The sequence below is a fragment of the Scyliorhinus torazame genome, chromosome 20 (genome assembly GCF_047496885.1).
Source record: "Scyliorhinus torazame isolate Kashiwa2021f chromosome 20, sScyTor2.1, whole genome shotgun sequence".
Taxonomy (NCBI): domain Eukaryota; kingdom Metazoa; phylum Chordata; class Chondrichthyes; order Carcharhiniformes; family Scyliorhinidae; genus Scyliorhinus; species Scyliorhinus torazame.
In genome coordinates this window covers 23834338-23860094 of record NC_092726.1, presented here as the reverse complement: position 1 = coordinate 23860094, position 25757 = coordinate 23834338, and the positions used below count along the sequence as shown (strand labels likewise).

At 50.4% G+C, this 25757-nt stretch overlaps 1 protein-coding gene across 1 annotated transcript in view; it reads left to right on the top strand.

Moving 5' to 3' along the window:
• Nucleotides 1-3789: 3789 nt before the first annotated feature.
• Nucleotides 3790-25757, top strand: part of LOC140396972 (cGMP-dependent protein kinase 1-like) — an 85166-nt gene continuing 63198 nt past the window's right edge. Inside the window, exons 1-2 of the mRNA XM_072485970.1 lie at nt 3790-5100; nt 25226-25392. Of these exons, the coding sequence (XP_072342071.1) occupies nt 4793-5100; nt 25226-25392 (475 nt within the window). The 5' untranslated portion in view covers nt 3790-4792. The remainder of the gene's footprint in view (nt 5101-25225; nt 25393-25757) is intronic.

Below are 25757 nucleotides of genomic sequence, written 5' to 3'. Positions count from 1 at the left end.
GGTGTCCGACTTTGTATCTCCTTCTCAGGACGCGTGGGCATGTGCCACTCACAATCACAAAGGTAGCCTGTTCTGCCACCTTCACGTCACCCTAATCTTCCCCCTGCCTCGGCACATCTTCACATGCAAAACCTTCACCCCTGTTTTTGTTACCTCCCGACTTGACTTCCCGAGTATTGTTAGCCAACCTCTCGTGTAAATCTGAAGTGATCCAAAACTCTGCCACCTGCATCTTTACGCACTGCAGATCCCATTCACCCATCACCCCTCAGCATTGGCTCTCGGTTAAGCAGTGCGCAGCTTTCATAATTCCCTCACTTTAAAATGCTTGATTTCAAACAGCCTGTACCCCGGTCTCCATCTCGATAATCTCCCCCAGCTCCATGACCATCTGAGATGTATCTGAGGGGGCGGCACGGTGGCAGAGTGGTCAGCACTGCTGCCTCACGGCGCCAGGGACCTGGGTTCGATTCCCAGCTTGCGTCACTGTCTGTGAAGTTTGCATGTTTTCCCCGCGTCCGCATGGGTTTCCTCCGGGTGCTCCGGTTTCCTCCCACAGTCCAAAGATGTGCCGGTTAGGTGGATTGACCACGCTAAATTGCCCCTTATGGTGTGGATGCAGGAATAGGACGGGGGAATTAGGCCTAGTTAGGGTGGTCTTTCAGAGAGTCGGTGCAGACTGAATGGGTTAAATGGCCTCTTGCACTGTAGGGTTCCTATGATCTAGGGCAGCACGGTAGCATAGTGGTTAGCACAATTGCTTTACAGCTCCAGGGTCCCAGGTTCGATTCCCGGCTTGGGTTACTGCCTGTGCGGAGTCTGCACATCCTCCCAGTGTGTGCGTGGGTTTCCTCTGGGTGCTCCGGTTTCCTCCCACAGTCCAAAGATGTGCAGGTTAGGTGGATTGGCCGTGATAAATTGCCCTTAGTGTCCAAAATTGCCCTTAGTGTTGGGTGGGGTTACTGGGTTATGGGGATAGGATGGGCGTGTGGGCTTGGGTAGGGTGCTCTTTCCAAGAGCCGGTGCAGACTCGATGGGCTGAATGGCCTCATTCTGCCCTGTAAATTCTATGAATTCTATCTCTGCACTCCTCCAATTATGGCCTCTTGAGCATCATTGATTTGAATTGCTTTGCCATCGGTGGGCAAATCTTCAGCGGCTCTGGAATCCCCTCCGCTGAACCTCTCAGTCTCTCTGCTCCTTTAAGACGCTACTTAAAAACGACCTCTGTGACCAAGCTTTTGATCACCTGCACTAATATCTCCTTGTGTGACTCAATGTCACAATTCTGTTTTATAATGATTCTCCGAGGAACCTTATGACATTAAAGGCACTGCATGAAGACGGGTGGATGTGGAATGCTCACTCCCTATCTGCCTTGAAGGTCACAGATTTGTTTTTTTGTGGTTTTCACGTGGCTGGCTTCCATGCCAACCTGCATCAGCTACCACTGACACGATCAGGAGATCTGTCATAAAGAACTGAAATGCCAAACTGCTGGAACTGCCGAGCAGGTCAGTCAGTATCTTGGGAAAATAGTCTGATGTTTTGTTTGAGATCTTTGGACCTTCTTGACCTTTCCCTTTGCTCCCACTTCTGGCTCACCGACTGTGTGTATTTCCTAAAATGCATTCTCTGTATTTCAAATTTCTGAGACTTGTGAGCTTCTTAATTGCAAGGTTTTGCGATGAGTGTAGGAAATGTTGATGTATATTGTATTATGTGTTGTTGCAGTAATGTTAATAAAAGAGTTTGGGTTGAGGTGTCCAGATTATCTGTCTGCTCAAGCTGTGATTAAGGGGTCAGGCTGTAATGACACTCATGAGAGGGGCTCGGTCTGTTTTTCAGTTTTGTTTTCAGCCCTGCCCCATGTCTGTTGTTTTTTAAAGCCCTGCCCTGTATCTATTTCTTTTAGTTTCATTTTCATTTTTAGACTTCTGCTCTGGGTTCTGAGGAAAGGAGCTGCATTTCTCATTCTGACTACTGAAAGCCTCTCTCCCGAGGACTTTGTGATTAAATCTGTAAACCACTGAGTGCTAACTTTATTAGTAAGTAGCATTTGACCTGTGTGTGTGGATTTTGCTGAATTGAAATGTTAGAAGTGTATGGGAAAGTCAGCTTAAAGACCTTTCTTTAAATTTTTAAAAAAATTTAAAGTACTCAATTCTTGTTTTTATCCAATTAAGAGACAATTCAGCGTGGCCAATCCACCTAACCGGCACATGTTTTTGGGTTGTGGGGGTGAGACCCACGCAGAAATCGGGAGAATGTGCAAACTCCACACGGACAGTGACCCAGGGCTGGGTCCTTGGCGGCATGGTAATTTCTGTTCATTGAAAAGCTGTTTATTTCTTGGATGTGAATGGGCTTAATAATATCGTTTGTTTTAATATAAGATATCCCTGGTTGTCAGTGGAGTCACTCCTGGGGGTGAAGTATACTTTCCTCACAGTTTACAAATTGGAAAACTGTTGGGGTCTCGTCCTGTTCCCTAATCTAAATTGGCACTGGTCCTGCTGATGTGTAACACCGTCCCGTTTCAGAAATAGATAATCCCAGACGCTCCAAGTCTTCCCTTCACCTAACCCCTTGGTAGGTTAATAGTGAACTGACTGAGTGACACAGTGAGCAGGCAGATTGCTCATCGACCTTGCCCAGTGAACTATTGAGAGTAATGTCCAGTTCAGTGGGTTTGGATGTTCGCTGACCAACTGAGCTTTGTTCTTTAATGTCGCGTGGACCCCGGGTCACCCTGTCTCTCCCAGCCAGCTGTTTCCCTGTGTCCAAACAAGGGACCTACAATATTTCTGAAAACTTCTAGTTTGTGAAGTGGGCGATTTGTCTCGTGTCTAAATTAGACACTTCGCCCTGTGTATTTGTCCTGGGATGTGCGCGTCGCCCAGCATTTGTTGCCCATCCATAATTGCCCCTTGAGAAGGTGGTGGGTGAGCCGCCTTCATGAGCCGCTGCAGTCCGTGTGGTGTAGGTACACCCACTGTGCTGTTAGGGAGGGAGCTCCAGGATTTTGACACAGTGACAGTGAAGGAACGGCCGATATATTTCCAAGTCGGGATGGTGAGTGACTCGGAGGGGAACCTCCAGGTGGTGGGGTTCCCAGGTATCTGCTGCCCTTGTCCTTCTAGATGGTAGAGGTTGTGGGTTTGGAATGTTGCCGAAGGAGCCTCGGTGAGTTGCTGCAGTGCATCTTGTAGATGGTACACACGGCTGCCACTGTGCGTCGGTGGGGGAGGGAGTGAATGCTTGAGGATGGGGTGCCGATCAAGCGGGGCTGCTTTGTCCTGGATGGCGTCGAGCTTCTTGAGTGTTGGGAGCTGCACTCATCCAGGCAAGTGGGGAGTATTCCATCACACTCCTGACTTGTGCCTTGTAGATGGTGGACAGGCTTTAGGGAGTCAGGAGGTGAGTTACTCTCCGCAGGATTCCCAGTCTCTGACCTGCTCCTCTGGTAGCCACAGTATTTATATGGCTGGGTCCAGTTCAGCTTCTGGCCAATGATCTATGGGGAGGTGATGGAGAAGTTGGAATATTAGCTCGTTTGGGCCAGGAGGCAGGATGTAGTTGAGAGGGGGGAGAGGTGGGGATTTGAGAAAGGGGGGGGGGAGAGAGTGTCATTGAGGGTTAGAAGGATTCTGTCACAGCCTCAGTTGGGGGGTGGGGGGCGAATTGCAGTTTCCATTTTCAGATGAGCAACTCTGGACTGCACTGTCTCCGTTTGCATTGCAAGTCAGCCCAGCGCTGGCGTGCCTGAGAGCACGGGGACATTAAAACCTGCACACACACACACACACACACACCTCTTTCTGCTCTGCTCTGCTCGCCAGATCCTGGGGAAGCCAAGCTCCGACAACTTCAAATCGGTTCGGCGAATAAGTGCACAGCGATGGGTCGATCTGCCGTGAGCGAAGGGGGCCGGCTCCACCGGTAGCAGCAGCAAACGTGGATAGTCAGCTCGACTTTAGTGTGGGAGAGGCACCTGGCTGGAGGGAGGGAGGGAGCTCTGCCGGAGGCGCTGTCCCTCTCGCTGTGGTGCTGAACCGCCGCTGCCAGATTCCGAAGTCTACAGTGCTCCGTGTGAAATCACACTCTCTCTGTGTGTTGTAGCAGCAACAACACCACACCCTCCCCATCCCTTCCCTTCCCTTCCAGAGGCTCCAGCTTTGCTCGCCTCCCTCCAGATATTTGTTTTCATTGAAAACCAGCCTGGGATGGGGGAATCATTGGCAATGCTCAGTCACCTTGTCCCACTCGTCATCAGAGCATCTCTCATTCCGGGATTATTACCTCCCTCCCTCTCTATTTTTTAAAATTAATTCCCACTGGTCCATTTTTGTTACTGAGGCTATATCCCTTGGGGTGCTTTTTTGTGTGCGTGGTAGTGGCTTTTGAGATTGGGGAACTAGAAATAAATCCTCCCCTTGCACCGATCCAGAGTGGGGCAGGCTCTGGGGTTTGGAGCTGTCCCAACTTGGCTGGGGTCCACCCACCCTTTCCCTTCCCCTCCTGAAATCACAAGAGATTTTTTTTGTTCATTTTGTTTTGACCGCATATCGTGGAGGTGTTGAGGGGTGGGTTCGCCAAAGAGAGGGGTAGCTTACCTGGAGCTGCAAGATATGGTGAGAGGAGAGGCTCTGAAGATCCAGGAGGAAAGGGGGGATGCTTGGTAACCCGGCTCGAGACCTGCACAGCCTCTGCGGGAAATAAAGGGAGAGGAAGTAAGCCCACCCCCCCACCTCTCTTTGCACCCCCTGGGCTAACCGGGGGTGGGGGAGAGATGGGGACGCTGCGCGACCTGCAGTACGCCCTCCAGGAGAAGATCGAGGAGCTGAGGCAGCGCGACGCCCTGATCGACGAGCTGGAGCTGGAGCTGGATCAGAAGGACGAGCTGATTCAGAAACTGCAGACCGAGCTGGACAAGTACAGATCCGTCCTGCGCCCGGCCTCCCAGCAGCCCAGCCAGAGCGAGTCCATCAGCCAGGAGCAGCAGAGGACCAAGAGGCAAGCCATCTCGGCGGAGCCCACCGCTTTGGACATCCAGGACATCAGCCACGTCACCCTGCCCTGCTATTCCAAGAGTGCACAGTAAGTAGAAAACCCCTCCGCCTGCACTAAACGGTACCGTTAAACTTCAGTTCCAAGGTGCCTGAGCTCATTCCGCCACCCTATTTGGTCGGGGAGCTTGCGATGCACTGTGCCCACCAGGTGCAAGTGACACCCATGTCGTGAGTCTGTGAGAGTGAGAGAAAGCATTTGTAGAGGCCATATGTTGAAGGGTCCCACTGGACACCATCATTTTTCCACTGTCTAGCCGAACTGATGCCTTGCTGCCTTCCCGCCTTCCCCTGGGCAGGAGGAACCTGTGCACTTCCAAATCATGCTGCTTGTGATCTTGGATGCAAATTCTGCATTTCAACAGAAAAAGAAACCTTGCTCAAGCAATAGAAAATGTGCGGCTGGGTGACCCTGGAGAGGGGGCAGACAGTGCCAGTGGGCACCCTCGAGGCCTTCCCTGCCCGTTGGGCGCCCGCAGGGGCTGGGGTGCCTTACTGACCCCTTTAGTCACATTTTGGTTTGATTAACTTTCCCTTTAAGGGAATGTCCCTTTAATTTGTCCCTCAACTTACTTGATTTAGTTCGCTAGGCTACTTGTGTTGATCAACAGAGTTGGGATGACTTGGGAATTTTACCTTCATCGAGAAGGTCATCTTTTCAATCTGAGTTTTGAGTAATCACAGTTTCCGGGGGGGGGGGGGTGGTGGTGGTGTTGCGGGGGGCTGGGGAAGACACAGTGAGATGAGTGCTGGGTCAGCCACTTGTTACCGGGGCCATTTTGATGATCAGCTTGTAAGCGCTGATGTTGACTTTGGCACGCTTGTACAAGGAAGGCAGAAAGCTGCCGTGCAGGTGCAGCCAGCAACTCGGAAGCCAAGCGGCAAGTCAGCCTCGACTGCAAGGGAATTGGCGGAGTAATGAGGGAGCCTGGCTACAGTCGTCCAGGGTTTAGGTGAGATTGCATCTGGAATATTGTGGTTCTGGTCTCCATGTGCAAGAAAGGATGTACCTGCGTTGGAGGTAATACAGCCAAGGTTCACTAAACTGGTCCCTGGGATGGGGGGGGGGGGGGGGCTATCCCTCTGGTGAGAGGCTGAGCAAATTGGGTTTATATCCTTTGGAGTTAATCTCATTGAAACCTATAAGATTCTAAAGGGACTTGACAGGGTGGACACCCATAGGTTGTTTCGGGGGACACTGGGCACAGTCCCAGGGTAAGGGGGGGCGGCAATTATTTAGGAGTGAGACGAGAACTTTCTTCACCCAAAGGATTGGGAATCTTTGGAATTCTCTACCCCCAGAGGATTATGGGTGCTCCATCCGTGAACGCATTTAAGGCTGTGGGGCTGACAGATATTTGGTCTCTCAGGGAATTATGGAACATGGGAAGCAGACAGGGAAAGTAGATTGAATGGTTGACCAGGCTCAGTGGCCCGTTTGGTCTACCCCATCTCCTATTAGGTCTTGCCTTACAAGTCTTATTGAATTCTTTGAGGAGGTGACCAAGCATGTGGATGAAGGTAAAGCAGTGGATGTAGTGTACATGGATTTTAGTAAGGCATTTGATAAGGTTCCTTTCTGCAGAAAGTAAGGAGGCATGGGATAGTGGGAAATTTGGCCAGTTGGATAACGAACTGGCTAACCGATAGAAGTCAGAGAGTGGTGGTAGATGGCAAATATTCAGCCTGGATCCCAGTTACCAGTGACGTACCGCAGGGATCAGTTCTGGGTCCTCTGCTGTTTGTGATTTTCATTAATGACTTGGATGAGGGAGTTGAAGGGTGGGTCAGTAAATTTGCAGACGATACGAAGATTGGTGGAGTTGTGGATAGTGAGGAGGGCTGTTGTCGGCTGCAAAGAGACATAGATAGGATGCAGAGCTGGGCTGAGAAGTGGCAGATGGAGTTTAACCCTGAAAAGTGTGAGGTTGTCCATTTTGGAAGGACAAATATGAATGCGGAATACAGGGTTAACGGTAGAGTTCTTGGCAATGTGGAGGAGCAGAGAGATCTTGGGGTCTATGTTCATACATCTTTGAAAGTTGCCACTCAAGTGGATAGAGCTGTGAAGAAGGCCTATGGTGTGCTAGCGATCATTAACAGAGGGATTGAATTTAAGAGCCGTGAGGTGATGATGCAGCTGTACAAAACTTTGGTAAGGCCACATTTGGTGTACTGTGTACAGTTCTGGTCGCCTCATTTTAGGAAGGATGTGGAAGCTTTGGAAAAGGTGCAAAGGAGATTTACAAGGATGTTGTCTGGAATGGAGAGTAGGTCTTACGAGGAAAGGTTGAGGGTGCTAGGCCTTTTGTCATTAGAACGGAGAAGGATGAGGGGCGACTTGATAGAGGTTTATAAGATGATCAGGGGAATAGATAGAGTAGACAGTCAGAGACTTTTTCCCCGGGTGGAACAAACCATTACAAGGGGACATAAATTTAAGGTGAATGGTGGAAGATATAGGGGGGATGTCAGAGGTAGGTTCTTTACCCAGAGAGTAGTGGGGGCATGGAATGCACTGCCTGTGGAAGTAGTTGAGTCGGAAACATTAGGGACCTTCAAGCAGTTATTGGATAGGTACATGGATTACGGTAAAATTATATAGTGTAGATTTATGTGTTCTTAAGGGCAGCACGGTAGCATTGTGGATAGCACAATTGCTTCACAGCTCCAGGGTCCCAGGTTCGATTCCGGCTTGGGTCACTGTCTGTGTGGAGTCTGCACATCCTCCCCGTGTCTGCGTGGGTTTCCTCCAGGTGCTCCGGTTTCCTCCCACAGTCCAAAGGTGCAGGTTAGGTGGATTGGTGATGATAAATTGCCCTTAGTGTCCAAAATTGCCCTTAGTGTTGGGTGGAGGTGTTGACTATGGGTAGGGTGCTCTTTCCAAGAGCCGGTGCAGACTCAATGGGCCGAATGGCCTCCTTCTGCACTGTAAATTCTATGATAATCTATGATAATCGATGATTAATCTAGGACAAAGGTTCGGCACAACATTGTGGGCCGTAGGGCCTGTTCTGTGCTGTATTTTTCTATGTTCTATGTTCTATTCTTTATGTTCTTGCGTATTAAGCATGATGTACATTGGAATGATGCATTTCCAGCACTAATGGTTATCTGGTCAGTTTGAGGTGAGGCGGGGGTGGTTGTGGGTGCCGGTGGAAACTCAGCAGCCCATCCATGGAGCCAAGCTGACAGACTGACCACAAAGGAGAGCAGTGGGGTGGTGGCTGAGGAAGGTCAACAAACGTCCGGCCCCCAATCCTCTGCAACCCTGCCCTCTGGCCCTGCTCTAAGGAGTCTCGAAGAACTAGTTTGGCAGCAAAGTTAAAAAAAAATTGTTTCATGTCCCTGGGTTTCGCTGGCAAAGCCAACATTTGTTGCCCATCCCCAGTTGCCCTTGAGAAGATGGCGAGGAGCTGCCTTGGACCACTGCAGTTCATGTAGGTACACCCTCAGTGCTGTTAGGGAGGGAGCTCCAGGATTTTGACCCAGCGACAGTGAAGGAACGGCCAATGTATTTCCCAGTCAGCATGGTGAGTGACCTGGAGAGAAACCTCCAGGTGGTGGGGCTCCCATGTGCCTGCTGCCCTTGGAGGTGGTAACGGTCATGGATTTGGAAGGTGCTGTCGAAGGTGGTTTGGCGATTTGCTGAGGGACACAAAGAGGATTGTTTCTTGGACCCCTCCATGAATGCCTCAACTATCCTTTGATCAGGAGCGAACAGGCTTTTTCCACCACCTCTCTTTTTCAACATAACTAGCACTTGAGAGGTCTGTGCGATCCTGGCTCGACCAGCACTTATTGCTCTTGAGAAGGCACAGCCACACCACAAGAGAAGGGATTCCAGGACAGTGAAGGAAAGACAACATCGTTTCAAGTCAGAATGGTGTGTGATCTTGGAATGGTGTTCCCTTCCATCTGCTGCCCTTGTCCCTTCTGGGCAGTGGGTTTGGAAGGTGCTCTTGAAGGAGCCTTAGAAGGGCTGTTCTCTGCAGAGATCAACAGGAACAATATAGATAGGAACGCAAGGAGACCATTCAGCCCCTTGAGCCTGATTTAGTTAGACCGTGGCTGCTCCACATCTTAACCCTGTTTGCCCTCGGTGATTCTATATCCCTCAGTATCCTTGAACAACCAAAATCCGTTCATCCCCAACTTATTTATTTTCAATTAAGCTGGCCTCAATACCCATTCAAGGGAGAGACAGTGCCTTCCATTGCCTCTTGTGTAATGATCTTTCCATTGGGTGAGCCTTCTGGCAAAATGAATGAGTTTAAACCAACCGATGCTAGGGTTCCTGAAACCCTTTCCTTTTAATCATCTATTTGAATGCTTCCTTGGAGAAATATCCGTAAGAAGTGTAAAAAGAAATGTATTTCCACTGCGAGGCCATCGTAAATTATTTCAACTGATTTATTTGGATTGGGAAGAACTTCAGAATCATTTTTTTCCCCATTTCATTTAAAAATCGAGCATACGTGTTCCAAAAATAATGTGTCAGACATGACTACACTTGTCGAAAGACTGAACTTCATTTGCGAAATGACTATCTCACACCTGACTGTATCAGTCGGGAGTTAACAGGTCAAACTGCCTTGGAGGTATTATCTGTGATTCATGGCTGACCCTGGTGTTACGGTGGCCCAGTGGTTAGCATTGCTCCTCACAGCGTCAGTGACCCGGGTTCAATTCTGGCCTTGGGCGACTCTATGTTTGGAGTTTGCATGTTCTCGTGGGTTTCCTCTGGGTGCTCCGGTTTCCTTCCACAGTCCAAAGATGTGCAGGTCAGGTGGATTGGCCATGATCAATTACCCCTCAGTGTCCAAAGGCTAGGTGGAATTTCGGGGAAGTGGGCTGAGATAGGGTAATTTTTCAGAGGGTTGATGCCGAATGGCCTTCTCTACTGTAGGGATTCTATACTCCGTATCTGCCATTTTCTGCACAGATATTCTGTTGGTCACTGGTTTCCTGAAAAGAATACAGTACCTAAGTGGCTCTAAGTTAACAGGTCAGAAAATTATGTGTTATGTGATTGCAACAAAGGCAACCTCCTCATCCTTCCCGAACTGTCAGCAGCCTTTAATGTGGTTGACCACGCCATCCTCTTCCAACGCCTCCTCACCATTGCCCAGCTGGGCAGCATTGCTCTCACCATTAGTCATAACCAGAAAACCAGCTTGACTTCTATTCCCCTTCCTGCACCGTTACCTAGTGTCCCCGGAGGATCTAATCCTTGCCCCACCCCTCCCGCCTATTTCTCATCTGCATGTTGCTCCTCGGTGACGTCATCTGAAACCACAGCGTTACTCTTCACATGGACGCTGACAGCATCCGGTTCCCCCTCATCACCGACCCTCTCGACCCTCCAAGAAATTCCTCATCTAAATATTGGGAAGACCAAAGCCATTATTTCCTATCCCCGCCGTAAACTCTGTTGCCGAGCCATCAATTCCACCTATTTCCCTGCCAACTGCCTGAGCTGACCCTGAGACGAGTTCCCAAGCACGTATCCCAACAGTCAGTAAAGCAGCCCATTTCCACGTCCTTAAATGTCATCCTTTGACTGCTTCAGATCACCGGCTGCTCAAGCCCTCAATATTTGCCATCTAGCACCCCTGTGGAGAGTCTATAGTTTTGCCATATTATAAATATGTTGCCGTTAAACAGTTGCTGAGGTGAGACAGCGAACGGGCAGTCCCCCTGCGGCTCTTAGTTTGCACTGTATTGGGGAATGACTGCGTCCTGCACATGGGCACAAACGTGTGCGTTGTGTTTCCCTGGAATCTAAATATTGGTTGAGCTTTAATGTCTGGAACTTAAACCAGCTAAGGTTCAATTCAAGAGATGACGTTTCAGCAAGGAATGAGGAAACACTTCGGAAATTTCCCCTTTCAGCTATGATGCCCTGGAGCTCGCAGGTTCATCCCCAGTGCCCATTCGTGACCTAAATAGAAATCATCACTTGCATTTCTTCGTCCCATTGGCGTCAGTGAGTTGTGGGCAGGGCAGCGAATCCTGCCGATCTTAGCATTTCCTTAAAAAAAAAAGCAAATCTGCTGTTGTTCTGATCTAAGGTTCATCTTTTTAATGATAATCTTTATTAGTGTCACAAGTCGGCTTACATTAATACTGAAATGAAGTTACTGTGAAAATCCCCTCGTCGCCACATTCCGCCGCCTGTTCGGGTACACAGAGGGAGAATTCAGAATGTCCAATTCACCCAACAGCACGTCTTTCGGGAGGAAACCAGAGCACCCGGAGGAAACCTACGCCGACACGAGGAGAACGTGCAGACTACGCAAAGATAGCGACCCAAGCCCGGAATCGAACCCGGGTCCTTGTCGCTGTGAAGCAACAGTGCTAACCACCGTGCCGCCCACAGCATTGATCAAAAGCATAGATGCACAACAGGCCTCGTTCTCGGATGATGTCGGGAGATATATGTTCTGTCAGTTTGTTTGCTTTCCAATTCTTCCGAGAAAGGATTCACCTGACCCCCACGTAGCACCTCGGTGCTCTATCTTGGCTGGTTTCTGTTGGTATCCACTTGCATGTCCTGCGTAGCAAGCGAGAGCTTTACTGTGTTGCTTCCACCTTCCATTGAAGTGAAAAACGCCTTGCAGTTGGTTATTTTTACTTAAAGCTAAGTGGAAGACAGATGTCTTTGACTTGCTTTGTTTCTGCACACGTCAGTTCGAGCGCTGTCTCCTGCAGTCAATGCACCGATCCTTGTTAAGCCCAGAAGCTGTCAGCTTTCCTCTGCTGTGGAATAATTATCCACACTGTGAGCACATTTGCTGGAGCTGCTGCCGTTCCTACACAAAGAATTACCTTTCTTTCTTGTTGCCTGCTGCCAGTTACTGTCCTGGAACAAATAGGGCACGAAATGCAACATAAATTTACCTGCTCCTGTAATTGAGCAGAAAAATGTAACAGCATGGGAAGTACTGAGGGACTGTGTTGGGCAGAGTGACTGGGACTGTACAGGTGAGACGGCCTTTTGGATGGAAGGTAGTTTAGCCATCCCCATGCTGACCATTGATGACCTAATTGATCCAGGGCCGTGTTACTCAGGGAACCCCCTGAGTAGTTCAGGAAATCACCCAAGGCTGCAAACTGGCTGAAGACCATGTTGCTCAGCGGTGAGTTTTGTTAAATAATATTGACAGGATGTGGGCGTTGTTGGCTAGGCGATTGATTGCCCATCCCTAATTGCCCTTGAGACGGTGGTGGTCAGACAATTGGAGGTTACGGGACTGAGGAGGCTCATTCCAAGAAAGGTGTGCTCACTAGGGGTATTATCAAAGAAAGGCGACATAGGATTTTATCCACGGGCAAAGCAGTTGGGCAGGTGAGGGGGGTGGTTTACAAAAGTGGGGAGAAGGCGAACAGGATGTTGGCGCACCGATTGAGGTAGCAGGAGGCAGCGAGGGAGAGTGAAGGACAGGGAGTGGGGGAACACGGTCTTGGACCCGATGGCGGTGAATGGGGTGTTTAGGGATTTTTATAGTCGGCTGTATGAGTCGGAACCCCGGGGTGGAAGGGATGAGGCGGTTTTTGTAGGGGTTGGAGTTCCCGAGGTTGGAGGAGGACCTGCTGAAGGGGCTGGGGGCCCCCTTTGGGCTGGTAGAAATGGTGGAGGGGCTGGAGGCGATGCATTCGGGCAAGGCCCCTGGGCCCGGACAGATATCCAGTAGAGTTTTATACAAAGTTTTTGTGGGTCCTGGGACCCTTGTTGGTAAGGGCGTTTAACGAGGTGAGGGAGGAGGGGGGGTGGGGGGAGTACCTCGATCTCCCTGATTTTAAAACGCAATAAGGATCAGGAACAGTGTGGGTCTTACAGGCCGATCTCTTTAACAAACGATTTTATTGAGGTATTTTAGGCATATAGAAAAAGTGACATTGTACAGTACAAAAAAAAAGAAGTTAAAACGCAAATTACAAATTAAACATAGTGCAAACCATGGCTCTGTTCACGCACGGACCTGCCTCAATATTGCCCTATTCTACTCTACTCTACCCTTGCCCCCTCCTCTGCGAAGAAGTCAATAAATGGCTGCCACCTTCGGACGAACCCCAGTAGCGAACCTCTCAAGGCGAACTTGACTTACTCTAGGCCAAGAAAGCTGGCCATGTCCGACAGCCATACCTTAGCCCTTGGGGGCTTTAAGTCCCTCCATGCTAACAGTATTCGTCACCGGGCTACCAGGGAAGCAAAGGCCAGAACGTCGGCCTCTCTCTCTCTTCCTGGACTCCCGGGTCCTCCAAAACCGCAAAGATTGCCACCTCCGGGCTCATTACCACCCCAGTTTTCAATACCCGGGACATGACATCTGCGAATCCCTGCCAATACCCCCTGAGTTTAGGGCACGACCAGAACATGTGTACATGGTTAGCTGGCCCTCCGGTGCATCTAGCACACTTGTCCTCCAGCCCGAAGAATATGCTCATCCGGGCCACCGTCATGTGGGCCCGGTGCACGACCTTAAACTGGATCAGGCTGAGCCTGGCGCATGTTGCGGTCGTGTTTACTCTGCTCAGGGCTTCTGCCCAAATACCGTCCTCCAGCCCCCCCCCCCCCCCCCCCCGAGCTCCTCCTCCCACTTAAGCTTCAGGTCCTCGGCCTGCGTATCCTCAGCTCCCATTAGTTCTTTGTAAATATCTGAGACTCTACCCTCTCTCACCTCTCCCCTAGAAACTACCCTGTCCTGCCTCCCCTTCGGCGGGAGACGTGGGAAGGACGGCACCAGTCTGCGTACAAAATCCCTCACCTGCAAGTATCTAAAGTCGTTCCCTCTTGCCAGCCCAAACTTCTCCAGCGCCCACATGCTCGGAAAGCTCCCTTCCAGGAACAGATCCCCCATCCTCACAATCCCCGCCCTCCTCCACAGTCGATACCCCCCCGTCCATGTTCCCTGGGGCAAATCGGTGGTTTCTGCAGATTGGGGTCCACACCTCCCCGACATGTATCCTCCACTGGCCCCAGATCCAAAGAGCCGCCACCACTATCGGGCTGGTGGAGTACCGTGCCGGCGGAAGCGGCAGAGGCGCCGTGACCAGGGCTGTTAAGCTAATGCCCCTGCACAAAGCAGCCTCCATCCGCTCCCAAACCGACCCCGTACCCACCATCCATTTCCTTATCATCGCTATGTTGGCCGCCCAGTAATAGTTGCTGAAGTTCGGCTACGACAGTCCTCAATTCTGATCGCCAAAATCTTGGCCAGTAACTTGGCGTCTACCTTGATCAAAGAGATCAGCCTGTGTGACCCACAGGCCTCCGAGTCCTTATCCTGTTTCAGAATGAGCGAGATGGTGGCCTGTCGGGGGTAAACGCCCTCTGTCTATTGCCTCGTTAAAGACCCTGACCAGCACCGGCCCCACTATCCCGGCAAATGTTTTGTAAAACTCCACCAGATACCCATCCGGCCCCAGGGCTTTACCCGACTGCATGACGTTCAGGCCCCCCGATATCTCTACGATCCTGACCATGGCCCCCAGTCCGTCCACCAACCCCCTCCCCACTCTTGGGAAGGTCAGTCCGTCCAGGAATTGCCTCACCCCCCCCCCCCCCCCCCGCTCCCCCCGCTCCCCCGGGTGGTTCCGAAGTGTACAGCTTCCTATAAAAGTCTCTAAAGACCTTGTTCAGCCCTGCTGGATCACCCACTAGATTACCTTCCCCATCCACTACCCCCCCTATTTCCCTGGCCGCTTCCCTCTTCCTCAGTTGCTGCGCAAGCATTCTACTGGCCTTCTCCCCATGCTCATAAATCGCACCTTTTACCTTTCTAAGCTGCTCTACAGCCTTGCCTGTAGTCAGCACCCCAAATTCGACCTGCAGCCTCTGTAGTTTCCTGAGTAACTCTGGCCTCGGGGATTCCGCGTAGCTCCTGTCCGTCCGTAGAATTTTCTTAATCAGTCGGTCCGTCTCTGCCCTATCTGTCCTGTCCCTGTACGCCCGGATTGAAATCAGCTCCCCTCTCACCACTGCCTTCAGTGCCTCCCAGAGCACTGCTGCCGAGACTTCTCCAGTATCGTTCACCTGCAGGTATTCTGCATGCACTTCCTCAGCCTCTCACACCACCTCGTCCGCGAGTAGTCCAACTTCTAGCCTCCATGGTGGGCGCTGAAAGCTGTCCTTACAAAACTGCAGGTCTACCCAGTGCGGAGCATGGTCCGATATGGCCATTGCCGAATATTCTGCCCCCACCATTTCGGCCAGCAGGTCCCTACTCACAACAAAGTAGTCAATTCGGGAATACACCTTGTGGACGTGGGAGTAGTACGAGAACTCCCTCGCCGTCGGCCGGCTAAATCTCCACGGATCTGCTCCCCCCGTTTGCTCCATGGACCCTCTTAGTTCCTTTACCATCGCTGGCAACCTGCCCGTTCTTGAGCATGACCGGTCCAGGCTCCTGTCCAGGACTGTATTAATGATCAACTTACGCGAGTCCAAGTCGGGGATCTTCCCTAGCACCCTCCTAATAAAATCCACGTCGTCCCAATTAGGGGCATACACACTGACCAGGACTACTCTCATCCCTTCGAGCTTACCCCTCACCATAACAAACCTGCCACCCCCATCCACGACTGTGCCCTCCGCCTCAAATTATACCCTTTTATTAATCAGGATCGCAACCCCCCTTGTCTTAGAATCCAGCCCCGAAAGAAAGACCTGACTGACCCAGCCCTTCCTTAACCTAACCTGGTCTGCCACTTTCAGGTGCGTCTCCTGCAACAAGACTATGTCCGCCTTCAGAACCCGCAGATGCGCAAACACACGCGCCCTCTTCACTGGCCCGTTTAACCTTCTAACATTCCAGGTGATCAGCCTGGTTGGGGGGCACTTCGCCCCCTCCTTTGCCGATCAGCCATCCCCTTTCCTTGGCCAGCCCCCCAGCCATGTGTCACACTTCCTCTGGCCCGCCCCTGGCCAGCTACACCAATGACCTCACTGTTGCCATGTCCAGTTTCCATCCCTGTCAGCAGAGCAACCCCCCCCCCTCCCCCAGCAACACCATCACTTAACGCCAGCTCTAATCTAACTATATGGACACCCCCCCCCACCTTTGCTCCCGTTGACTAGGTGCACTCAGCTAGCTCCCACCCATTGTTCCCAGTCACCCCTCCACACCACTTCCCCAGATCAGCCCTACTTAAGCAAACACTCTATACAAGGCATAAACAACCCCCACAATAGCACAATTTAAGTTAAACAAGAAAAAAAGAGATAAGAAATAACAGGCCCTCTTCAGTCCCTCCCATACAGACACAGAAAAAGATTGCACAAAGTTCCCCTGAAGCATCCATTTTAACCCAACCCTTTTAACTGTTTTCTTTATTAATTTCCCCCAGCCGAACTCAAACTAAGCCAAGAGACCAAAAAGGAAACATTAAGGTAAACTACACAAAAAGCACGCAAAAACAATCAAAAAAAAAAGATACATCCCAAAACAGGAGAGTCACCACATATACTTAAAAGCTCTAACATGAGTCCAAACGTCCTCAGCTCAGGGCCAGCCTTGTTAACGAAGTCCATCGCCTCTTCAGGTGCCGATCTCATTATTAAATGTGGACGTTAAGTTACTGGCCAAGATCTTGGCCTCGAGACTGTGTGCCGGGGTGATCGGGGAGGACCAGACGGGGTTCGTGAAAGGGAGGCACCTGGTGGCCAATATTAGGAGATTATTAAATGTGATAATGATGCCCGTCGAGGGACGGGAGGTGGAGGTGGTGGTCGCCATGGACGCGGAAAAGGCCTTCGATCGGGTGGAGCGGGAATATGTATGGGAGGGTCTGGGGCGGTTCGGGGTCGTGCAGGGCTTTGTGGACTGGGCCCGGCTGCTGTACCGGGCACCGGTGGCGAGTGTGCGGTGAGCTCGGACTATTTCAGGCTGCATCGGGGACGAGGCAGGGGTGCCCGCTCTCCCCATTGCTCTTTGCCTTGACTATAGAGCCATTGGCGGTGGCGTGAGAGCGTTGAGATCCTGGCAGGGGATAGTAAGGGGGGAGCGTAGGATCTCGCTTTACGCGGACGATTTGTTGTACATTTCGGATCCGCCAGGAGATATTAGGGGGGATTATGGAGATCCTAGAGGAATTCGACCGGTTTTCGGGGATTAAATTGAACATGGGGAAAAGTGAGGTCTTTCCGATCCAGGCGAGGGGGCAGGAGAAGAGATCGGGGGGAAATGCCGTTCAAGAGGGTGGGAGACGTTTTTAGTACTTGGACATTCAGGTTGCACGGGGGTGGGAGCAGCTACATTAGTTAAATTTGGCTTGGTTGGTGGAGCAGATGAAGGGGGACTTTAGGAGGTGGGAAGCACTCCCGTTGTCATAGGCGGGGAGGGTTCAGACAGTGAAGATGACGGTCCTCCCGAGGTTCTTGTTCGTGCTTCAGAGATTCCCAATCTTCATTCCCAAGGCGTTGTTTTAGGAAAGTGAATGCGATGATCTCGGGGTTTGTGTGGGCGGTGAAGAAGGTGCCGCTGGAGCGGGGGCGTGGGGAGGGGCGACATGGACCTCCCGAGCTTTATAAACTATTACTGGGTGGCGGATGTTGTAATGGTCAGGAAGTGAGTAGTGGGGAAGGTAGGGATACGAATTTGGGGGCGCTGGTAGCGGTGCCTCTGCCGCTCTCGCCGGTCAGGTACTCCACAAGCCCGTTAGTGATGGCAGCCCTGAGGGTGTGGGGACAGTGGAGGCAGCACGTGGGGTTGGAGGAAGCGTCAGTGTGTGCACCGATATGCGGCAATCACTGATTTGTTCCGGGGGGGCTGGATGGGGGGGTTCCGGAGGTGGCAGTGGGCGGAGATTTGATTATAGACTGGGGCTTGGAGGACTTGAACATGGAATATTCACTGCAGAAGGAGGCCATTCGGGCCATCTGCACCGACCCGCTTTAGCCCTCGCTTCCACCCTATCCCGAACCCAGTAACTCCTCTTAACCTTTTTTGGTCACTAAGGGCAATTTAGCGTGGCCACTCCACTTAACCTGCACATCTCTGGACTGTGGGAGGAAACCGGGGCACTCGGAGGGAACCCACGCAGGCATGGGGAGAACGTGAAGACTCTGCACAGACAGTGACCCAAGCCGGGAATCAAACCCAGGACCCTGGTGCTGTGAAGCTACAGTGCTATCCACTATGCTACCGTGCTGCCCTCTTTGTGGAGGAGTTTGAGCTGCCCGGTGGGAACGGGTTCCGTTACTTGCAGCCGAGGGACTTTGTGCGGGGGCAGGTATTGACCTTTCCACACCTACTGCCCCAGGGGCTAAAGGGTAAGGTGGTATCGAGAGTGGGGGGGAAGGTATCGGAGATCTATAAAGAGCTGATGGATTGGGAGGGAGCCCCGATAGGGGAGGTGAAGCGGAAATGGGAGGAAGTGTTGGGTAGGGAGCTGGAGGCTGGGTTACAGGAAGATGCCCTGAGGAGAGTTATTGCGTCCTCGCCGTGTGCCAGGCATAGCCTTATACAATTTAAGGTGGTCCACAACGGGTACATATGACTGTGGCCTAGATGAGCAGGTTTTTTGAAGGGGTGGAGGACAGGTGTGGGTGGTGGGCCCGCAAATCATGTCCACATGTTCTGCCGTGTCTAAAGCCTGGGGGATTTGGCGGGGGGTTTGCTCAAGTTGTGTCGGAGGTTCCGAAGGTAAGGATGATCCTGTGACCAGAGGTGGTGATTTTCCGTGTGACAAAGGACCCGGGTGTGCAGGGGGCGGGAGAGGCCGATGTCTTGGCCTTTGCCTCCCTGGTAGCCCGGAGTTGGATCTTGCTAACGTGGAGGAACTCGGAACCCCCAAAGTCGGGGGTGTTGGTTAGTGACATGGCTGAGTTTCTCAGGCTTGAGAAATTTACGCTACGCCCTGAGGGGCTCGATGGTGGGGTTTGTTTGGAGGTGGCAGCCGTTTATCGACTTCTTTGGAAAGAACTAAGCTGTCAGCGGGGGGGAGAGGAGTTAAAAAGAGGAGGCAGCGAGAGGTGGATGAGGTGGGGGCGAGTTGGTGGGGAATATTTATTGGGGTGTTGGTTATGTTGGCCATGTTGGCTGGTTTTAGGGTGTTAAAATTCATAATATAAATGCCTCAGTAAAACATTTTTTAAAATAGAAAGGCGACACTATCTTGGACCTGAATGCTTTGGGGTTAATATATTTCATGGAGGTTAATGTATTATTCTGAACTAAGGAGAACATTTGTAGGCGCCATAATAGCTGTTGCTAAAATCTTCACTCAGGTTCTATTTGTCAGTGCTCATTTTCACTGCTGACTCATTGCTTAACATTATTATTTCTCAGTACAATTTAGTGTGGTAGTGGATTGTTGCCCATCTCTCTCTTGCTCAGCAGTAACTCAATCCGGCACAGTTCCTCCACATCTTTGCCAGACTTGAGCAGAAAGACGATTTGGTGACACCATCTATTATCTGAATGTGTTCCTCGCATCCGGAATGGGAATGGACAAATATCGTCCGATTGGGATTTCACTTTGGCGGGATTGAGTAGGGAGCAGCTAGGTCCCTTTGGAATTCCCCGCAAAAAGGGTTAAATGGGAAAGAATTTAGCCTGTTTGAATTCTTCAGAAGGGCAGTGCAACAGGAGCCAATGGGACGATCTTCATTCAAGCTGTGCAAATCCATTCAAGAGGTAGAAATGGGGAGGGGTTTCTTCAATTGGAATTTAGCATCGGGAGAGGGAATGGGAAGGGTTTGGCCCTTGGAGAGGCATTGTAATGAGGTGGGAATAGGAAATATTAGATTCCTATTCAAAGGAATTTTGTGTTCCATTGAATTGAAGGACATCTGCAGGAGTTACCCATTGGGTACTTGAGCGGCCTCTTCCTTGTGACGTGTTGTGGATCGGAGCGTCTGTTTTCCTTCGCCCGGTATTATTGTGTCAGTGGTAAGAGTGTGGAGAAACACAAAAATGATTTGGAGTTAATCCTAAATGTGTAGGAGAGCAACCAATGGTGGGGAGCCCAGAACTAGGGGTCATAGTTTGAGGACTGAGGTGAGGAGAAATTTCTTCACCCAGAGAGCGGTGAATCGGTGGAATTCGCTACCACAGAAAGTAGTTGGGGCCAAAACGTTGTGCGATTTCAAGAAGGAATTAGATTTAGCTCTTGGGGCTAAAGGGATCGAGGGAAATGGGGGGAAGGCGGGATCAGGGTATTGATCAGCCATGATCAGAATGAATGGGCCGAATGGCCTCCTCCTGCTTCTATTTTCTGTGCATACAGTATGCTTTGCTTTTTGTGTGAGCGGAGCGCAGAGCAAGAGTCACTCCATCCCACGTGGCACTTTATTTCACAGAAATTGTCCCTTCGACGTCCAACCATTAATCACAGCGAAGAAATGAAATTTGTGTTGAGAAAGTGATGGGCGCGTTCCACCCGATCACAGATGTGTTTTTTTTTTGTTCCCCCCCCCCCGGCCTTTCCCCCACTTGCTTAAAACCTGTTATGTTTCGCATTGTGTCCAGTTCTGCTGATGGGCCATCGGACCCGAAGGGTTCAACGCTTTTCTCTCTCCACAGATGCTGCCCGTCCTGCTGGGCATAATCCGCACTTTATTTCAGATTTCCAGCATCCGCGGCAATTTGCTTTTGCCGTGGTAGACTATTTCTGCTGTGCCTCTCATCTCATTCAACCCTTCCTCGAACCCCCCCCCCCCGTGCAGTGTTCTGTCACTCCAGGCAGACACTGATTGTGCAGCCTTTGTGTCGACAAAACAGCAGAATCTCTGAACAGTGCATTTTTCGCTGTAGCCTAGATAACTGCTTCCCGATGGCTGTTAATTTGTTAAAGTGAGAACTTCAGAAATAAAAGGGTTGACTATTGACGTTTGGTCCAATCGATACCTATACACCATCCCTTTGAGCTGCAGACTTCAAGGTGAATAGATTAGTGCCCCTTTCATGTGTTATACTCACGGTGATTCAGAGCTTCCCCTGAGGGCGGTTTGAATGTTCCAGTCTGCACCCAATACTGTCTGGACACGTTAAACCCCTCGCACCAACTCCATCAAATCGGTCAGGCCACCTAATCAGGAGGAAACTGAATCGAATATTGCCAGGGGATAGGTAGACTTACATCTATTTAGCATCTCCCACATCCTCCGAATCTTCCCCAACTTTATAGCTAATGGAGGACTTTTGAAAACGTGACCATTGTTGTAATATTGGAAAGGAGACAGTCTGTGCCCACAATTCCCACAGACAGCAGTGCGATTCTGATAAGAGAACCTGATTTACTGATGTGATTGAGGGGTAGCTGTCAACCAGGATAAGAATCTAATAATCTAATAAGTCCCGCTGCTGGAATGCCTGTCCCGCCAGCGTGGATTAAATCACCTTTTGAACGGCGGGACAAGGGGGCGCGGGCAGGCTCCGGGGTCCTGGGGGTCCTGGTCCGGGTGTTGCCCCCACGATGGCCTGGCCCGCGATCGGGGCCCACCGATCCGCGGGCGGGCCTGTGCCATGGGGGCACTCTTTTTCCTCTACCTTCGCCATGGTCTTCACTATGGCAGAGGCAGAAGAGACCCCCTCCCCTGCGCATGCGCGGGGATGACGTCAGCAGCCGCTGACGCTCCCGCGCATGCACCGACCCGCGTCACCTGGCGAAGACCTTTCGGCCCCGGCTGGCGTGGTGCCAAAGGCCTTTCCCGCCAGCCGGTGGAGCGGAAACCGCTCCGGCTCGGGCCTAGCCCCTCAAGGTGAGGGCTTGGCCCCCCGCACCTTTGGGGCGGCCCGATGCCGGAGTGCATCACGCCACTCCATTACGCCGGAACCCCCCCCCCCCCGCCCCGCCGGGTAGGGGAGAATCCCGCCCCAGATAACCAAGGCACCGGTTGGCTTGTGAATTGGGAGTATCGCACCCGTGTGACGTTTGTTGACTGTATCTTGGGGCAGATCAAATTAAGCTGGCTAGCTTGGGTACCAATTGAACCCAATAACTTTGTTCTGCCAGGTTCTTCCTGCATTTCACACACCAAGGTCCCTGTCAGGAAAATGACCAAGTTCGACTGTAGCAGAAATTCAGTATCCAGAGTGTTACCATCCCATTTGATGTTGTAACTGGATGCAAAGATCCCAGAATGGAACCCTGGCTCAAAAAATTACAACTTTCACCTTTTTTAAAATAAAACCTGGAGGAATAGAGTCACAGGACAGTCACAGGATTACACACAGATTTTAAGATGAACGTAGATTACAAAGTGCTACAATGGTCTTATTCACACACAAGCCCCTTTTAAGCATACAGGATGACTGTGGTCAGGATGCAGGCTTCCTAAAATGTTGCAGTCCAGATGAGCAGGGAATTGGGACAGAAGAATGTATTAAGACACCTGAAGTTAAGACACGCGCTCCGCTCTGAACCCAACTTTAGTGTCTGTGAATTTCTCCTCAGAATCCCCCCCCCCCCCCCCCCCCCACGTGATTGTCACTTGAGTTTCCAAACTCCACTCTCAAAAGCAATGTTTAAAACCTCCTCTCATAATTATGCTTTCCCTCAGTGGTTTGCATTCCGAACTGCAGTCCAGGTTTTCCAACTGGCACTTTTAAACAAAGCTTCCACTCCACTTTTGACAAGGAATCCAGTCCAGAACTTTACACCAACCCCTTTAGGATATCTTCGGTCTGTACAAACTTTTAACAATTTCTTTACCGCTCGATTCCCAGACCTCAGTAAAATTGATCTGATATTTCATTTCCCAATGAGGTCTGCTGTCCAACTTTAAACTTGGAGACTCCAATTGTCTCTGTAATTCAGAACACTTTGTTTACTCTTCCTTGAATTCTTCTCAATAATACCTTGGGCCCCTGTTCTCTTAACTTCAGGCATCTTAATACATTCTTCTGTCCCGATTCCCTGGTCATCTGGACTGTAACATTTTAGGAAGCCTGCATCTTTGCAACTTCCCTGTGTTGTCCAGCTTCTCCTGGCAGGGTTGAGAGACTTGCACTCTCCGGTGTCCTGTCTCCCAACTGCAACATCCAGCTAAAACTAAAAAGCTTTTCTACCCTTAAAAGGGCCTCCAGTTGCTCAGCAATGCTCGCACACCTTTGCTGGCTTATTTATACTTTACGTCGTAGCCCTCTTTAAGCTCAATAGAATCACAGTTGGAATTGAAACCAACCCTCACACATACAAAACACCTTTATCCAGCACAAATCTAAGTATAGTTTTTACTCTTCCAGGCACAGAAACATTAAATTAAACCTGCTTAAAGCTATAACATATTTCTAATGTATGCCGATACAAATAGAAATCCCTTAAAACTACCTTTTTTCCCCCTAACAAGAGTATATTTTCTGGGGATGTGTCAATACGAAAGCACACCGCCAGGTTTTGAGCAGAGCAAGAAATTAAACTGACTCTGTGTCTCTCTCTCTCTTCCTTTGACTGATTTTTCTGTTCTTCCTCCTTATCCCTAAACGTTCCATCCCACACACCCACCCTGCTCCCTGTCACTTCATTATGTTCAAACGCTGGCTCATAGCACCATCTGCTTCTCCAACTCATTCTTCCTCAGAACCTCACAATTCCTGGCACCCCACCCCATTTCAGTCTGAATACCTTTAACCCCTTGGTTTACCAACACTGGTCCACTTGTCCTCCATTCGTGGCATTTTACTCTCTCACCTTTCGCAACAAGGTGATTGGCGAGAAGAACCAGCCAAGGGGAACCTTTCTTACACAGATCTGGAGCGCACTGCCCGAGAGGGTGACGGGAGCAGATTCAATCATGTCTTTCACAAGAGAATTGGATTATTATCCAAAGATAAATGATTTGCAGAGCTACGGGGCAAAGGCAGGGGACTGGGACTCGCTCAGTAGTTCTTCCAGAGGGCTAGAATGGACAGGGCGGGCCAAATGGCTCCTTTGTTGTAACCATTCTACGATTTGAGCATCGGTGTCTTAGCCCTTCAGTGTTGAATTGAAGGAACGGAATTTCTGGAGGGCTGGTGGCGGTGGAGACACCACAGATTCCTCAAAGTCTGGAGTGTCAGTTTTGGGTGCCTGTTCAATGCACACCAGTTGTGGGCAGTTATGTAGTTGGGTGAACCAGCTTTTCCTCAGTATGTTGGGTTCAAGAGTTGTGGATCATTTCATTACGCCCTTTCCTCCAACACCACTCTCACCTTTATTCACTTGGCCACATTTCCATCATAATGTGACGGGTCATTTTTCCATATTGGGAATGTCCACGGTGTACATTCTTTTAAGAATTGCAAAGAGAAAGCAGAATATGGTTTGATGGCAGGAAGCTTGGGATTGCAGAAGATTGCATGTCATCAGGATGAGGAAAAGCACGGAGCTTTGGCACCCCTGCAAATTAATGAATAGATTTGAGTGGGGAATGTGATCAAGAATAGGTTGAGTCTCGGTTTCAACATCAAGCTTTCCGTCCTGTTATGAGATATGGGTGGACAACCAATTGAGAGGAGGTACGTTAAGGGGGAATGCCCTGCCTCAATCACGTGACTCTCTTGAAGGCCCACCGCAGGCAGTCATTGAGTGGACGCTTGTATCTTGCATCCAGAAAGCATCCTATCGGGCTGCATCACAGCCTGGTATGGCAACTGCTAGGCCCAAGACCGTAAGGAACTTCAGAGAGTCGTGAACACCGCCCAGTCCATCACACAAACCTGCCTCCCATCCAATGACTCCATCTACACCTCCCGCTGCCTGGGGAAAGCGGGCAGCATAATCAAAGACCCCTCCCACCCGGCTTACTCACTCTTCCAACTTCTTCCATCGGGCAGGAGATACAGAAGTCTGAGAACACGCACGAACAGACTCAAAAACAGCTTCTTCCCCGCTGTTACCAGACTCCTAAATGACCCTTTTATGGACTGACCTCATTAACACTACACCCCTGTATGCTTCACCCGATGCCGGGGTCTATGTAGTTATATTGTGTACCTTGTGTTGCCCTATTATGTATTTTCTTTTATTTCCTTTTCTTCTCATGTACTTAATGATCTGTTGAGCTGCTCGCAGAAAAATACTTTTCACTGTACCTCGGTACACGTGACAATAAACAAAATCCAATCCAATCCATTGGATGCAGTGAGTTAATTAGCTAAATGTGCACGTACTGTTAATTCCTCAGTGTCTCGCCCTCCCCCTGATGTGTCTCTGTTCCCGTGCGACAGGTCAAAGGAGCTGATCAAGGATGCCATCTTGGAGAATGACTTCATGAAGAATTTGGAGATGTCTCAGATTCAGGAGATTGTGGATTGCATGTACCCGGTGGAGTACACGCAGGACAGCTACATCATCGAAGAGGGAGACGTGGGCTCGCTGGTGTACGTAATGGAAGGTAGGACACTCACAAGTTTGAAAGTTGGAGCCAGTTGGCTCACATGGTTCCTATTTCTGGGAGTTGAACAATGCGCCACTAAGAACATAAGAAACATGAGCAGGCTTTGTCCATTCAGCCCCTCAGCCCAGGCACCGCCATTCGCTGAGATTGCGACTGATCTACTTCACTCGCACTGTCAGCATATCCCTTGATTACCTCCCTTAGAATCCCAAAATGTATCGACCTCTGAGTTGAATATACTCAAATGACTGAGCATTCGGCACCCTCCAGGACAATCCCACTCTCCTGGGAAGCAGTATGCCATATATTTGTTGCACTCCCTCCCAGGATAAGTATATCAATGCACTGTGTGGACTCACCAA